Raw genomic sequence first — 18,023 nt, forward strand, 5'->3', positions numbered from 1 at the left:
AAACCCACCGACACAAGAGCGTGTCCTGTGGAACACGACAGATTGACGATCTGAATGTAAAAAATTTATGGGAATAAGTCAAACAATTGTACTGATTTCGTGGAACTAATTCAACCGATAGACGGCCCTACAAATTACACAAAAACCACTAATTGTAGCAGTTGAGATGTTCAGTACTGCACTAGAATTAAATGTTTAAATTAACAAAAAAAATTTAAACAAAATTCACTAAAAATTCACAATTTACTTGAATTTTCTCAATATTTGAAAACAGAAATAGTTTATTATCCATTGACAATGCTGTTGCTAAATTTTGTAATCAACCCTACTATTAACTGGAAAAGCGGGCATGGTTATCAGCCTATGCCAGTCTCAAAGTGGCAAAATATTGTCCAATTAATCAGCCTTGTCTGTACATCTATCTATCACTAATAACAATTCACCAATGGTGGGCTTGTCCTCGTAATATCCATTAGCTGACCCTGTTTAGTGATAGTGGTAGTGTTTATTTCAACTTGAGGAATCCCTCTATCCATGAACCTTCTTTGATATCTGGTTATCTCCCATTTTATTTTTGTCTCTGCCTGTAAAATGAGATGAAACGGTCGTGCACTCTGCACTGTGTCATTTCACTCTATTAATGACAGAAGTGCATTTGCAAGTCCTGAAAGTAAGACTGATGTCCATATGTGTAGAGATAAAATGCTTTATCACAACTAAACTGTAATTCAAGCTGAGTTTTTATGGACAATGCCTCAGGAGCTTCGTTGCACAACACATTTATTTATATGTCTTGAGCCAATAGCAGATCCTCCTTTTTTTTTTTTTTTTTTTGGCCTCTTTGCAGTGGCCTTTTTTTAGGGTAATAAATTCTAAAATATCAAGGCAAACTTATCCTTGTACTCTATGATGTTCTGTTGAAAAGATGTATTTCATATGCACAAGGTATGACTGTGATTGTACTCGATGTGTCTTTTATGCAAAGCAAAGTTTCAGGGTATGTGTTGCAGTGAGCAATATTTTCTTTTGGCACTGCAAGTTTCCCAGTATTATTTGCATGATAGATTAGCACACACACAGAATTGATGATAGGTGTGCAGTTCTGCTAATGTCCTGCTAGATGTAGTTGTATTTAGGCGTGACTTTATTCATGAGCCAGATGTCTCATATCAGTACTCTTGCTGACTCCACTGAAGTCAAAGAGCTTGTTGTATTGTTACAGTATATGTCATATGTTTGTTATTTGCTTGTTATAGACTCTCATTGGTCTGAGAAATGTTTTATGTAAACCTGGAAATAAACATAAAGTTGTCAGGTATTGAACATATTTAAATGAAAAAAAGTTGACAAAGCGAAGAAGAAATATTTAAGATTCTGCAATATTTATTTAGGGCTGTTCAATTGCTGAATGAGTTCAGAATTCCTGGTTTCATAATCGATGAAATTGATTACAAGAGTCGATTCCAGGCTCATTTTCTCGATTATTAATAAAAAAAAAAAAAAAAAAAAAGGGAAGCACAGTGAAATCTCACAATCAACAGTGCAATAAAACAATCTTTACACTACTGTATCAGGATTTCGCATGATGCGTGTGTATGCAAAAGTTTGCATACCCTGGCAGAAATTTAGAAATTTTGCCATTGATTTTGAAAATATGACTGATCATGCAATTAAACTCTCATTTATTTAAAGATAGTGATCATATGAAGCCATTTGTTATCACATAGTTGTTTGGCTCCTTTTTAAATCATAATGGTAACAGAAATCACCCAAATGGCCCTGATCAAAAGTTTACATACCCTTGAATGTTTGACCTTGTTACAGACACACAAGGTGACACACACAGGTTTAAGTGGCAATTAAAGGTTAATTTCCCACATCTGTGGCTTTTTAAATTGCAATTAGTGTCTGTGTATAAATAGTCAATGAGTTTGTTAGCTCTCACGTGGATGCACTGAGCAGGTTAGATACTGAGCCATGGGGAGCAGAAAAGAACTGTCAAAAGACCTGCGTAACAAGGTAATGGAACTTTATAAAGATGAAAAAGGATATAAAAAGATATCCAAAGCCTTGAAAATGCCAGTCAGTACTGTTCAATCACTTATTAAGAAGTGGAAAATTCGGGGATCTCTTGATACCAAGCCAAGGTCAGGTAGACCAAGAAAGTTTTCAGCCACAACTGCCAGAAGAATTGTTCGGGATACAAAGAAAAACCCACAGGTAACCTCAGGAGAAATACAGGCTGCTCTGGAAAAAGACAGTGTGGTTGTTTCAAGGAGCACAATATGACGATACTTGAACAAAAATGAGCTGCATGGTCGAGTTGCCACAAAAAAGCCCAGTTACAATATGCCCGACAACACCTTGACACGCCACAGCTTCTGGCACACTGTAATTTGGAGTGATGAGAACAAAATAGAGCTTTATGGTCACAATCATAAGCGCTATGTTTGGAGAGGGGTCAACAAGTCTTGTGCTCCTTGAAACAACCACACCATCTTTTTCCAGAGCAGCCTGTATTTCTCCTGAGGTTACCTGTGGGTTTTTCTTTGTATCCCGAACAATTCTTCTGGCAGTTGTGGCTGAAAACTTTCTTGGTCTACCTGACCTTGGCTTGGTATCAAGAGATCCCCGAATTTTCCACTTCTTAATAAGTGATTGAACAGTACTGACTGGCATTTTCAAGGCTTTGGATATCTTTTTATATCCTTTTGCATCTTTATAAAGTTCCATTACCTTGTTACGCAGGTCTTTTGACAGTTCTTTTCTGCTCCCCATGGCTCAGTATCTATCCTGCTCAGTGCATCCACGTGAGAGCTAACAAACTCATTGACTATTTATACACAGACACTAATTGTAATTTAAAAAGCCACAGGTGTGGGAAATTAACCTTTAATTGCCATTTAAACCTGTGTGTGTCACCTTGTGTGTCTGTAACAAGGCCAAACATTCAAGGGTATGTAAACTTTTGATCAGAGCCATTTGGGTGACTTCGGTTACCATTATGATTTAAAAAGGAGCCAAACAACTATGTGATATTAAATGGCTTCATATGATCTCTATCCTTAAATAAAAGAAAAACAAAAATAATAATTTTGCATGATCAGTCATATTTTCAAAATCAATGCCAAAATTTCACAATTTCTGCCAGGGTATGCAAAGTTTTGAGTACAACTGTAACTTAGTTCACTTGTTATTTCGCTTGGTTGTCTGTACAGATGTAAGTTGTAATATTACATAAATGTTGTGGATATAGTGACTAAACTCATGTATAAATAGGATGCATTTGAGTGAGGTAATGAAAACATTTGTAAAGCGGTTCATTTTGCTGATGTTGTGCTCCTATAACCCCTCTACTGTATTAAAGATGTTTCTCTAGTTGCTTCTTCTTGTTTGTGCAGTGGTAATATTTGCAGTCTTATTTCTCATCATATTTTTGTCAACAGTTTGTTTTAATTCAATTAGTTTAATTATCATTATAATGTGTCTTTTTAGACTCCTCATTGTTGACAAAATAAAATAAAAAAACATCATCGAACACTTGTGTCACTAATTTCATAGATAAGATTAACACTGTATGAATGACAAAAAATATTTGACATTTTCTATTAATAGTTCTATTCTAAAAACAAATATGGGTCTCTGAATTGAAGAATCATTTTTGGAATCAACTCCCAGACCTACTATTTATAGTTAACTAATCAAATATAAGCAAATGTGTGAAATTGAACATGTTAACTTATTTGTACAAAAAGTTTAAAAAAGTCATTCGTTTGGGATTCGGACAACACTGGTCGCTTTAGTTGTTGATTCACTAAAAAGAGCAGGCTCAAAAAAGTCATCCATTTTTCAAAATCGAAAAACACTGATCACGCTGTAGTTGTTGATTCATTAAAAGAGCTGTTACAAAAGAGTCATTTGTTTGGGATTCGGACAACACTGGTCACGCTCTTGTTGTTGATTCACTAAAAAGAGCTGGGTCAAAAGAGTCATTCGTTTCGAAATCGGAAAACATTGATAGTGCTGTAGTTGTTGATTCACTGAAAAGAGCCGTCTCAAAAGAGTCATTTGTTCCAGAATTGGTCAACACTGGTCGCACTGTAGCTGTTGATTCACTAAAAAGAGCCGGTTCACAAAAATAATTGGTTGGTAATTGGTCAACACTGGTCGCGCTGTAGTTGTTGATTCACTAAAAGGAGCCAGCTCAAAAAGTAATTAGTTTGGGAATTGGACAACACTGGTTGTTCTGTAGTTGTGGATTCACTAAAAGGAGCCGGCTGAAAAGAGTCATTAGTTCAGGAATTGGACAACACTGGTCGTGTTGTAGTTGTTGATTCACTAAAAGGAGCAGGCTCAAAAGAGTCATTCGTTCAGGAATCGCACAACACTGGTCACGCTGTAGTTGTTGATTCATTAAAAAGAGCTGGCTCAAAAGAGTAATTTGTTCCGGAATCGCACAACATTGGTCGTGTTATGTTGTTGATTCACTAAAAAGAGCCGTCTCAAAAAGTCATTTGTTCCGGAATCGCACAACACTGGTCACGCTGTAATTGTTGATTCACTAAAAAGAGCCGGCTCAAAAGAGTTGTCCGTTCCAGAATTGGAAAACACTGATCACGCTGTAGTTGTTTATTCACAAAAAAAAAAAAAAAACAGCTCAAAAGAGTCATTCGTTTGGGAAATGGACAACACTGGTCATGCTGAAGTTGTTGATTCACTAAAAAGAGTTGTCTCAAAAAAGTCCTTTCTTTGGTAATTGGACAACACTGGACTGGTCAAGTTGTAGTTGTTGATTCACTAAAAGGAGGAGGCTCAAAACAGTCATTTGTTCAGGAATCGGACTACCCTGGTAGCACTTTACTTTTCACGCTGTAGATTCAGTAGCGGTGCTGTGGCACCACTGAATGTGCAGGAAACAGTATTTTAGTTCAGTTTTCTGTTCACATTATTGGAAAAATGCAAGCTTAGGAACCGTTAACAAAACCGAACGACACGAAAATCACTCCGTTCCGGTACGTTAATGCAATCAATACTGGAGAATTAGTGTGTTTGGTGGAGGATAATTAAAACTTCCTCACACATCTACTCAGTGTACCTCATTTATGTCTGTAACACACAGAGTGCGGGACAAGTTACACACTAAAGTTTTATGCTAAAGGTTTGGGCCCAGGGGTTTCTTCAATATCAAATATTACCAATATTAATATTGATGCTTACCTTAAAAACGCCACCAATAAGGTAGAAGTATTTCTTCTGTGTAACTACTTTTGCAAACTAAACATTTGAGACACTGAGAGACTGTAACATTTTCTGTTGGCAGCACTAGTAGGTAATACAGCATGTGTACTTCTTTGTGTGTCTCTCTCTGTGTGTCTGTATGTCAGGTGACTCATGCACCGAAGTCCGAGCATCAGGCTCAGCTCATGGGTTTGTTTGATGAGAAAGCATTCCTATCCGGTAAACAGCTGAAAGCTGGCGAGGATCCTTACAGAGAACATGCCTTCAACCTGCAGGAGAGCGACAGACTGGGGAGTGAACGTGCCATCAGAGACACACGACACTATAGGTAACACACAACACACACACACACACAAACACAAGAAACAGACTACAAATAAACAAAAATGAACAGATTATACTGTACGTAGGTCAAAATAAAGATGTCTGAGATGTTAAAAATGAGAAATGTTTTAAAAATGTACTTTAAAACACATGTGTCAAGTTCAAAGAAATGTAATCTTTGTGTCCATGTTGGTTTAATGCATTTATGAAAAACATTTATAGCATTTTCTACAAACAAATGCAAATCCACATTCCACAGAATATTCACAATCACTGCAAAAGAAATCTGAATATTATGTCTGTGCATGCTCATGGGTTGCCAAATCAATATGATGATGTGTGTGTATTTGGTATGTTAAACATTGTTTTGCCTCAGCATACACAACCCTGACAATGGAACCTTCCCATTTTCTGTTTGTCTATGTGCTGCATTCACAGATGTGCCTCCATGACCTTTGACCCTGACCTGCCGCCCACCAGCATTATTATCACTTTTCATAATGAGGCTCGGTCCACCCTGCTGCGCTCTGTTAAAAGGTAACAACCCACACTGCAGTATACAGAACACATGCCATTGTCTAGAGCTGTACTGGACTCACTGACATTCAGTTTTACGGCAGAACTCACATACATGAAGTCCAGTATTAAAAGACCAATTATACTGCCAACCAGGGTCCAAAATTAAGTCTTTGCCACCCCTGCCAAATGGCACGTGAAGTGAGAAAATGTAAGATGTAAGAGATTAATTAGCCAAATATTCATTTGCAGCTCAGTTGCAAAATATATTGCTGTTTAATGATATGGAAATAAAAGAAACAATATAATAACAATTCAACTAAAATGTTGTATTTTAAATAGAACTTTATCATACAACTTTATTTGTATTGGTTGTATTTTAATTGTTATATTTGTATTATGTTTATAATAAATATTTTCTTATCTTTATTTCGAGTCTTTCTCAGTAATTTTTGATATATGAGATTTATTGCGAGTAATTTGATTAATTAATCGGCACATCACATAATTAATTCAATAAAAACAATTTAGCGATTGACAGCCCTTAACAAAATACATTTTATTTATGAAGCTGTTTTCACAGCATTGATCACACAGGAAACTGACATGTTGCTACCGACTGTTCTAGTACCTTGAAATTGACCCCATACTGCCGAATTACTGACAAGTGCCATCCCCCATCAGAATCCTTTGGATCAGTTCAATTGTGTTCACCATTTCTTATAGCGCGACTGAAAAGCACCCTAAGAAGCACAGATCACATAATGATGAGTGTGATTCAGAGGTTGCATTTATGGATTGGGTTATGGGGTAGAGTAAGTCAAATAAGCATTCCTGTTGCCTGTATTACGTCAGTTACAACTTAAAATACAACTTGCTTTATAACTTGCTTTTGGCGCCCCCCTGTGGACATTTAACCTGGAAACTGGAGCTCACACATGCCCAGATGTTCAACAGCACTTCCAACTTTGGCCACTTTGGGCAGTGGTTTGAATTTCTGTAAGCACAGACCGATTTCAGCTGTACAACTTTCGACCACTCGCCGAATTCACAGTGAGATCAGTTTAGTTTTCTCCATATTTTTGAATATTCGTGACAAAGATGAAGTCACTCAGTGTCATATACAAGATGTGTTAGTCATACAAGATGTTTTTTATAATCAGTTTTCGTTTTGGTGGTTTAACTTCTATCAGTGTGAGGAGTATTCCACATATGCGTCACCACAAAAAACTAATTACAACCTCTTTTAACCCTTGTGAAAATTAACCATGGTTTTACTATAGTAATATTATAGCAACCATGGTTAATTTTGTGATTAGCATAGTTTTACTACATATACCCCTGTTAAACTATGGTTACTGTAGCAAAACCATGTAGCAAAAACTAGCTAAATAACCATAAGGTGACATTATTGAAATCTACAATCAGAACTTATTGTTATATATCAACATATATTTTAGGTTAAAGGTGCACTCAGTAACTTATTGTTCGTGTCATCTTGGACTTACAGTGACACCTAGTGTTGTGGATGCAGCATCATTCAAAGTGAATAGTTTTCAGTTACAGATGCCATTGTAGAAAATCACTATTCTCAATCAGCCATGATTAATTTAATCCAAGAGTGAAAGTGTCCAATAACAAGATGGTTACTGAGATTCAGCTGGTCATGTGATCCTAAAATGGCAGCCCCCATGAGGGCGCCCCTGCCCCATGTAGAATAAAACAGCTTTTATAAGCTTACTGGTATGAATACAGTCCTCATCTCATGTGTGTGGTCAAGATTTTATACATATGTTTCAAAATTACAATTCACTACATCATAAAGCTTTTTTTAAGTTCAAAACTTTTTAATATGTATAGGGCATTCGTTATCTTTATCCCATTTTATCCTGCTGTTTTTGTTTCAGTGTACTAACGAGAAGCCCACCTAACTTGATTCAAGAGATTATTCTCGTGGATGACTTTAGCTCCGACCGTAAGTAGAGCTTCATTTCACTGCAACACAAGAGCACAGACACAAACATACACACTCATACATTCACGCACAGAACCATATGAAAGCAGTGACAAAGTGTTTGGTGCTTTTGTACATGTTCAGTAGTTGACCTTTCATGACACACAGTTGAGCTCTAGAGCTCTTTATGAATCTTGTTCGGTTTATGTGCGCAAACGATCCGAGACTGAACCCGCCCTGCTGTTGTCATGGTGAGCAAAACAAACAGCACAATTGGAATTGTAGCTCTGCTGTGATTAATGTTAAAGTGAGGCATAAAATTGGCAACTGTGATTTTCCCTTTGCAGAGAGCATGTGTTGAGTGTGTTGAATCAGGCTGTGTGTTCTCCTTGGCATTGCAACCATGTACACCTCACAAAATGAGTCTGTCGCACTTTCCAGGAATACTGTACACTTTGGTGTTCTAAAAATCCCATGGTTTTTTGTTGTTAGAACTATTAGAAATGTTAGATTAACTCCTTTTTCATAAAATTGACCTAGCATAAAAAGTTGCTACTGTAGTTTGAAACACATCTGATGAGCCCCCCTGAACAGGCGATTGTGTGTATTTGTGAATGACCATTTATCTGTTTATTCATTGTGATTACCACTAACAAATTAGCTGGAGAGATGCCAACCCGCACCTGTCCTGATGGGTTCACTGCACCTGTCTGAATCACAGCCAGACTGCATGCTGTATCTGCAGCGTTTCCTGATAGCTTCCATTCTGTCCGCGCTGTCTGCATTTTGCATTTAATAGCCCAGAGAATGTGCATACAATGCATGAGCTTTGGCATTCTGGAGGGTAAATCAGGATTTTCACTGCACCTTTAAATCCTGTTAGCACTAGTCTTAATCAAGGCCGCTGATCTGTGCTTTGATCAGCAGGACCATGTGACAGATCACAGTGTTTGGACACATGCAGATAATCACAAACGCTTGGCAGATCACTTGCTGTAATTCACTGGATATCATTGCATTTTTTAAAGTAAAGTAAAGCTTCATTTATATAGCACCTTTTAAAACAATGATTACAAGGTACTTTACATGGGCATAGAGTAAAATACCAATAAAAATGGACAATTATGATGCATCGCACAGGAACTTCTGGGGACGCCCAGTTAATGTTTTCACAATAATTTTCACAATAGTTTTCTGTAAAAGTACAAGTATTGTTAAACATAATGTACATTTTCACTGTTAACTATAAGGTAAATCATACTTTTAATATCTAAAATAATTGTAAAAATTATTATTATTATTTATTATAATTTTTTTTTACAAAGGTTTACCCTTAAAATGATGTCTATTGTCATGTTAAAATTCCCCATACATGGTAAGGTTAATTAATTCACTTTTTTTTTTTTTTTACAATGTAGATTTCTGCACTTAATTAATCAACAGATTCTATTCAAACTTTGTTTTAAAGACAATTTCAGCCCTAGGTGTACCATCTATTTTTGGTTTTTGTAACTTTAATATTCATTTTTTAACGTATAAAGCGTGAAAACCTGCCATTGAATGTTCACCTTTTAAAATGTATCCAACAACCATGACATCATAAATATTTGCATACTGAATTGTGGTTGTTTTGTTTTCTTCTTACTGTACATCTAGTTGCTTTCTGAATTGGGATTCTTTTCTTTCTTGCATCTATTTACACTGCATAGATGGTGTTGTGTTATGCATTGATTTTCATACACAGCCGACAGAAATCAGGACACGTGCTGAGTGTCTTGACAACAGCAAAGGGACTCTGATGCAGCATTTCATTTACTTAGAACAGAAACCTAACTAAAACATTTACACTATTCTATTTGAATGCACTGCTATTATCTCGCAAGTATGCAAATCTAGTTTCTTTGCTCCGTTCGTGTCTGTTTGTCGGTATGTCTCTCTCTGGTTATGCTCATAATGCAGTTGAATGTGAAAAAAAAAGTACAAAAATTTCCCTTCACATATGACACGGATCTGTGAACAGCAAAAATCACAGCATGTGGAAATAACTTGAAAACGTTTTGCAGTGTGTCTTTAGTTTGAACGGTCTGGTCGTCATTCATGTGATTTTTACATTAACCTGAAATGAGGTTCGTCAAAATTGTGCAATTGATTTACTCCTGCTGTGCATTCTAAAACAATTTATGTCCTGCACGATATAAAGTTTTACACAGAGATGTAATGAAATTATATTAGAAAACCTTTTTATATATATATATATATATATATAAAACAGAACAAGTTTAGAATTTTTGATATAAATAAATTGTAAAATATTAAAATATTAGGGCTGTTGATTTAATGCATTAATTTAATATGATTAACTATATAACAATTAACATAGAGAAAAAATTACAGAATGAATCATGCCAACGGGCCGTAATAAGGAATATTCTTAACATTGGAGCAATTCATATTTTTGCGAGTCCTAGTCAGTAGGAGGCAGTAAGCGTAACTCCAGCTGTACAGGAAACAAACCACACGTACAGACAGCACACAGCACAAGATGAGGAGACATTCTTGCATTCAAACACAGCTGGATGGGTCACAACTACAAATGCAGGGGTCTCGAGACATGCTTTTCATATGTTTCAAACTACGCTTAACTTGACAATTAAATTTAATCATTTTATCATTATATATTGAATAATAATATTTTTGTTAATACTGAATAATCTTTCTCTGCAAATATTAATATTTTCTATTAATTTGATTAATTACTTGACATAACATGTGAATAATTCAATAATAAATAAAAAATTGACAGCACTATAAAATATATACAGTATTTAAATTTACAAATTAAAATATATATTGAAATTATATATTGATGTACATTAGATCTCAAATGTTGTGACACATGATTTGAATAGAGACAATGTTAAGTTCAAATATTAAGGTTAATGCATAGATTTAAGTCTGGAAGCTAAAGTTCTTATAATTTCAGATTATAACTAAATAAGGTATCATATTAAAGGTGCACTCCGTAGTTTTTACTTCATTAAAAAGTTTTAGCCTTAAAGAAATACTGGGAACACTTCACAATAAGGTTCCATTTGTAAACATTAGTTAATGCATTAGATATCATGAACAAATAATGAATAATAGATGTTTTACTGCATTTATTAGTCTTTGTTAATGTTAGGTAATAAAAATACAATTATAATGTTTACAAATACAACTTTCGATTTTAAAAATGTATTAGTATATTTTGAAATTAACATTAACCAAGATTAATAAATGCTGTAAAAGTATTGATCATTGTTAATGTTAACTAATGTTGCTAACTAATGATAACAAATGGATCCTTATTGTAAAGTGTAACCAAAATACTAAACAAGTATTCTTGTTTACACTCACATGAGATAAAGACTTCAGTCAGATCAGTTGCATGATAAAAGCTGTTTTATTTTAAATGGGACGGGTCATTTATTAGGTACAGACATGATGAGAACACATAACCAACCGAATATGTCTTATTTCATCTCTTTTATCTCTGATTTGTATATTTATTTGGAACTAACACTGAATATAAATGTCAGACTCTCGTCCTTCAAACCAAATCTAAACAACAATCCCCACTCACATCTCTCTCTTAGACACATGCTAACTGACAAACACAGTGAAAACATGGAGAGAAATCTGGCCGTTAGTTCACTCATGGCATCTGGCATTAGAGAGAGTGTGATTTGTCCCCTGAGTAATCTGTGGTCTACTCTCCCCCATCACCATCTGTCACTCGTCCTCTCTTTCTTTAATGCATGCACACACACAAACACACACATATTCAATAATACAAACCAGAAAAGCTTTTGTGTGCATACAAACACATGTATGATCACTATGAGTGAATAGTCTGTCTGGTCAGTGGTTCTCTTCTCGCTGCAGTTACTCAGAGTTCTAGATTTACTTGATCAGTGCAGCGTGATTGTGCTGTAACTAATCCTTCCTCAAAGGTCACCTGCGGTCACGACTTAGATCGTGTTTATTTTGTGAGCGTGTGTGTGACTTTGTGCATAGATATTCTCATTTACATATTACTCACACTTATCACCCAGCTCCAGGAATTCTTGATTGTGATTGGTCATTCCCGGCATTTTGTGTAATGACCGCTAAACAGTCTCTCGTATGACTCTGCAGTCTCTTTCTTCTCACAGAATAAAATAACTTGGTAACACTTAACATAAAGGGGTTCATTAATACTAATAAGTCATTTATAAATGCATTATAAATTACTGAAATGTAGTTAGAACAACATGACTGAAAAGGGGGCCTTAAAGGAATGTTCCGGGTTCAGTACAAGTTAAGCTCAATCGACAGCATTTATAGCATATTATTGATAACCACAAACATTTATTTTGACTTGTCCCTCCTTTTCTTTAATAAAAGCAAAAATCGAGGTTACAGTGAGGCACTTACAATGGAAGTGAATGGGGCCAATTTTTGAATGTTAAAATGCTAACTTTTTCAAAAGTATACCAACTAAACATAAACAATATGCATGTAAACATGATTTTGGTGTGATAACATCACTTACTAATCTTTTCTGTGTTAAGTTAAAGCCAATTTTACAACTTTGTTTCCATGACGATGTGATGTCAACAAACCCTAAAACCCTAAAATAACTGTTAAATTTACAATTTAAGCAACTTAACAGCTCAAATAATACATGAGTTTTAACAGAAGAATAATGTAAGTGCTTTTATAAAAATTATTAGCTTCAAATTTCTGCCTTTAAACCCTCCAAAAAATGGCTCCATTCACTTCAATTGTAAGTGCCTTACTGGAACCTCGATTTTTACTTTTTTAAAGAAAAGGAGGGACGAGTCGAAATAATTTTTTGTGGTAATCAACGTTATGCCACAAATGCTGTTGATTGAGCTTAACTTGAATTGAACCCGGAATATTCCTTTAAATGCAGTGCTTGCCAAATAGTGAGCATTTTAACTGACATGCTATGTAAGGGATAATGTACAGTCAGCCAGTTGTTATCGTAAAATAAACCCAGACAGATTGATCAGGACCCTGACGTGAAGCAGACTTAAATCAATATTTCTTGTACTTTTATTTATTTATTTGGAAAGTTGTATGTGTGATGATGTACAGTTGGCAAAAAATGATCACGAAATAAACCCCTTAATTGTGAAACAATTCTCCTCCACTTAGAGTCAGGGTTTATTTTGTGATTATGACCAACACTGTAAAAAGTGGTAACCTACAATTGTTACCTTTAGGAGCTAATTCTACCTGATCTAACTCTTAAAAATAATTGTGTTGGCGTAACCTAATATATTCAGGTTGATTCAGTGACGTTAATAAATATTTTTGACTTGAACATTGTCTTTCATTTAGATGCTACTACATGAAGCACATTTCTAGGTGTGTACAGTATCCATTACATATTTTTGTTAAATATTTAACTGTACATTAAACTGCGGGTAGGGTGTGTGTTGGTGCATTGTGGGTAATCTGATGCCCCCACCCCCCCTTTCTTTCTCTTTGTAGCTGAAGACTGTCAACTGCTCTCTCAGATCCCCAAAGTACGCTGCCTGAGAAATGAAAGACGGGAAGGTACGTGAGGAGAGTAGATAAACTCATATATTGTACAATGCATGCAGTAAACACTGATGGAGTTCAAACTCCTAATAGCTTTGCTCTTTTACATAGCTGTTGTTCTCTTGTGCAAGATTTCAAATGGTCAGTTCACCCAAAAATTAAAATTCTGTCATTATTTACTCATCCTTATGTTGTTTTTTTGTTTTGTTTTTTTGTCTCTCTATGAAAAAATAAGAAGATATTTAGCAGAGTCCAGGCTGCTCTTTTCCATACAACAAAAATGGATTTATATGGAGGGATATAATGGCCAAAATGAATGAATTAAATAATCAAATATATCATAAAATAATATAAAAACACAAATAAATGTGGGCATAAATGAAAAAGTGGAGGTGTGAAATGTATTATGTGAAATAAAAAACAACATTAAGTAGACCTACGCCTTAAAATTAAAAACAACATGAAATACACTTTGAAATGTAATCTGTCACCAGTGTTGGGTGTTATCTGAATACAAAGTAACCATTTACTGTCAAAAATAGTTACACTAATAAAAGTACTGTAATGCATTACACTTTAAATTCTAGTAATCAGATTACAGTTACTGGTTTTCAATTATGTTAATTACTTTTTAGTACATTACGTGGCTTATACATTTTTAAAATAGTATTATTTATATAGAATTTGCCTTTTTGCAATTCTGTAACAACTGAAGAGCCTACGCCCCCTAACGAGTCATTGTAACGGAGAAACGTGGTGCTGGGTGTATGACTTGCATGCAACAATGTACAAGGGGGAAATACTGTATAGATATTCTTTTCGATTTGTTAAGCAAAAAGAAATAAACTTTTCTGTGAAAGAATTTTTAGAAAGTAACTTTAAAGTAATTAGTAATGTGATTACTTTTCTGTGACTTGATCAGTAAATTACTGGTAATCTGATTACAACTTTATATAAGTAATTAGTAATTTATAGTGGATTAACTTTTTGAATAATTTACCCAGCACTGCTTGTCACTGAACTCAAATTGAGTTCAAATTGAGAAGTTTTTCTCATTTAAACCAGCATAACATCTGAAATATAGTCATACTTATTGGTTAAAGTGAGTTTTTCCTCATCATTTATTTATGCTTACAATTATATTATTTTTGTTATATATATATATATATATATATATATATATATATATATATATATATATATAGATAGATAGATATATATAGATATATATATAAAATGACTGCAATATTTCATGTTTAATATTCATTATTTCATTACTGTTTAATTATACATTTTTTATATTTATATATTTTATTTGTAACACTTTACAGTAAGGTTGTATTAGTTAACAATAGATAACTACATAAGTTAACTTGAACTAACAACAAATAATACTTTTACAACATTTTGGTTAATGTTGATTTCAACGAATACTAATACATTTTTCAAATGAAAAGTTGTATATGTTACCATTAGTCAATGCATTATGAACTAACATGAACTAACAATGACCAATTGTATTTGTATTAATTAACATTAACCAAGATATTGTAAAAGTGTTATTCGTACTTTTAATAAATGCTTTACAAAAAATATTATTCATTGATTGTTCATGATACCTAATGCATTTACTTATATTAACAAATGCAACCTTATTGTAAAGTGTTTCCATCTTTAACAAATAATAATTTGACTGTTATACCCTCCATATATTCAGACTGTCAAGCTCCAAAATTGTACCATAAAAGTAGTTCCTATGCCTCTTACCCTATATACCAAGTCATCTGAAGCCATTTGGGTTGCTGATGTGTGTGTTATAAATGTATTAAATTGTGTTATTGTTATATTATGACAGTGATGTATGCATAATTCATGTATTATATAGTGTTATTGTTAGTTTGTGAAGGTGATGTATGTGTAAGGAATCTGATATACATTGGGTTATTGCTGTTTTGGGGAAGTTTATGTATGTATTATGAATGTGTTGTGTTGGTCAGGTCTGATCAGGTCTCGTGTGAGAGGAGCATCTGCAGCGTCTGCCTCCATCCTCACATTCCTGGACAGTCATTGTGAAGTAAATTCAGACTGGCTGCAGCCCATGATCCAGAGAGTCAAAGAGGTTTGTGACTATTCAACAATAACACACGCATTGATGTAAACTACACTGTATAATACAGTAATAGTACTGGTCAGTGTTGATTCTTTAAAGTGTATAGTTTGTGATGATCTCTTTACTGATGCTATGTTGGGGGAGTTCAACTACAGGCAAGCTCCTTTTGAAAAAGTAGTTAACTGCAAGCTACTACTGTAACAAAAAGTAACTAACTACTTTGAAGTTATTTAAGGAGCAATATTGTTTTAAATATATAATTTTAAGATTAAATGATTTATTTTCCAATCAGAACAGTAATTTTCTGGCAGCTCTCAATTGTGGAGGCATCATACAAACTTAAAAAGATATATATAAACTAAACACAATTAATAATAAAATATATTTATATTTAATAAAAATTCAGTGGCAACATTTTACTAAATATTTCACTATAAAAAAGAAGACCTGAAATGTCATAATCAGAAAATCACTATTTGAAATGGTAAATTGGCAGGAACCATCTGAACGTACAGATTCACTAAAATGAATCAGACTTCACAACGCTACATGAACAGACTGATCACACTCTGAATTCGGAAACAGGAGGTAGAAAGTTCTGCTGCTGGAATCGGTCACCGAACATCGAAGCACTGCCTCCAATGGCCGAAACCGGAAGTGTTGTTGACTAGTTTCCTTGTGAAATGTCCACAGGGTGGTGCCAAAAGCGAGTTGTATTTTAAGTAAATTATGTTATACATTCAACAGGAATGCATATTTCATTAACCCCAAACCCAAGCCCTAAACCTAAAATGTAAAAATGTCATTTTGGATCAAACCACTGAATCACTCATCATTGTTTACTGAATGCGATTACTTCTGGTTTTCATGGGAGAAGAACCCGTGACTCAGCGTGAAAGATTGGGGATGCTGCCTGTCAGTAATTCAGCAGAATGCTGGCCGATTTTAGGGTATATGAACATTTGGAAGCAACATGATGATTTCCAGTTTGATTATGCTGACATGAGAGAAAGGGAGGACATTCTAGTTGAGCACGTGTGGTTATTGCCTCGGCTGTACGGCTGTGTGCGTTATGATAAAAAAACAGTGATGTAGCATTTTGTGGCGCTACTCCCACTACTGTATTTGTAAAGTACTTTGTTACTGGTAAAGCTACACTACATTAAAAAACAGTTGAGCTAATATACTTAAGTTATAATTGTAGCGTCACTAATTACAGCTACTCCACGACACTCAGGGTCCCACTGTCTTTGAAAACCTGGAAATATCAAGGAAATCTGGAATTGTGATGTCCAAACCTGGAAAAGTTATGGAAATTTCAGTAGTGAATATACTGTACATTTGTTTAGTTATGGTCAGCTCTAAAATATTTAATTGGCTTGGATTGCTCTTTGTGAGTGCAATCTCTATGAAATGAATGAACAGGAAAAGTTATGGAAATCCTTTGGTCAAAATGAGCGGAGACCCTGAATGCTGTTCACTGGCTCTGTAACTCTTGCAGCAGATGAAAGTACTGTATAATTTTGAGTGTTGAGAGCCATTAATGAGTCATACATGGCCTGAGTTCAGTCTGGATCTTTAGAGGGATATTTTCCCAGAATTAGAGAGAGCGAGAGAGGCAGTTTGATTTCTCACAGCTGCTCAATGTAGTCTCTCTCTTTTCCTAAATCATTAAGAGGCCATTATCATCATATTCTTCTTCATCATTATCATTGTCATATTCTTCACCATCTTCATTGTCATCATCATCCACATTTTTTTCAAGCACAAAATCTTTGATATTAAGCCAGGATGTAGCTTTCTTCAGTAAGGGCTTTCAGTCGATTACAATTTGTAATGGAATTACAACATATGCTGATAAATTAATTGAATTAATCACAATTAATCGCAAACATTTTTTTTACCAAAAAGAGGCCCTCAAATGAAGATAATTCAACATATAAGATTCTAAATTTTATATATATATATATATATATATATATATATATACACATACACCAATCAGCCACAACATTAAAACCACCTGCCTAATATTGTGTAGGTCCCCCTCATGCCACCAAAACAGTGTGCAACTGCCGCTCACTGGATGTTTTTTGTTTTTGGCACCATTCGCGGTAAATTCTAGAGACTGTTGTGTGTGAAAATCCCAGGAGATCAGCAGTTACAGTTATAGAATTTTTAGTGCCAAAACCAAAAAACATCCAGTGAGCAGCAGTTCTTTGGATGGAAATGCCTTGTTGATTAGAGAGGTCAACAGAGAATGGCCAGATTGGTTTGAACTGACAAAGT

At 34.7% G+C, this 18,023-nt stretch overlaps 1 protein-coding gene across 1 annotated transcript in view; it reads left to right on the forward strand.

Annotated features, from left to right (window-relative positions):
* Positions 1-18,023, forward strand: part of LOC127410953 (polypeptide N-acetylgalactosaminyltransferase 16-like) — a 42,267-nt gene that overhangs the window by 5,768 nt on the left and 18,476 nt on the right. Inside the window, exons 2-6 of the mRNA XM_051646242.1 lie at positions 5,385-5,566; positions 6,001-6,099; positions 7,986-8,053; positions 13,574-13,639; positions 15,622-15,743. Of these exons, the coding sequence (XP_051502202.1) occupies positions 5,385-5,566; positions 6,001-6,099; positions 7,986-8,053; positions 13,574-13,639; positions 15,622-15,743 (537 nt within the window). The remainder of the gene's footprint in view (positions 1-5,384; positions 5,567-6,000; positions 6,100-7,985; positions 8,054-13,573; positions 13,640-15,621; positions 15,744-18,023) is intronic.

The sequence above is a fragment of the Myxocyprinus asiaticus genome, chromosome 20, assembly GCF_019703515.2.
Source record: "Myxocyprinus asiaticus isolate MX2 ecotype Aquarium Trade chromosome 20, UBuf_Myxa_2, whole genome shotgun sequence".
In the NCBI taxonomy this organism is placed as follows: domain Eukaryota; kingdom Metazoa; phylum Chordata; class Actinopteri; order Cypriniformes; family Catostomidae; genus Myxocyprinus; species Myxocyprinus asiaticus.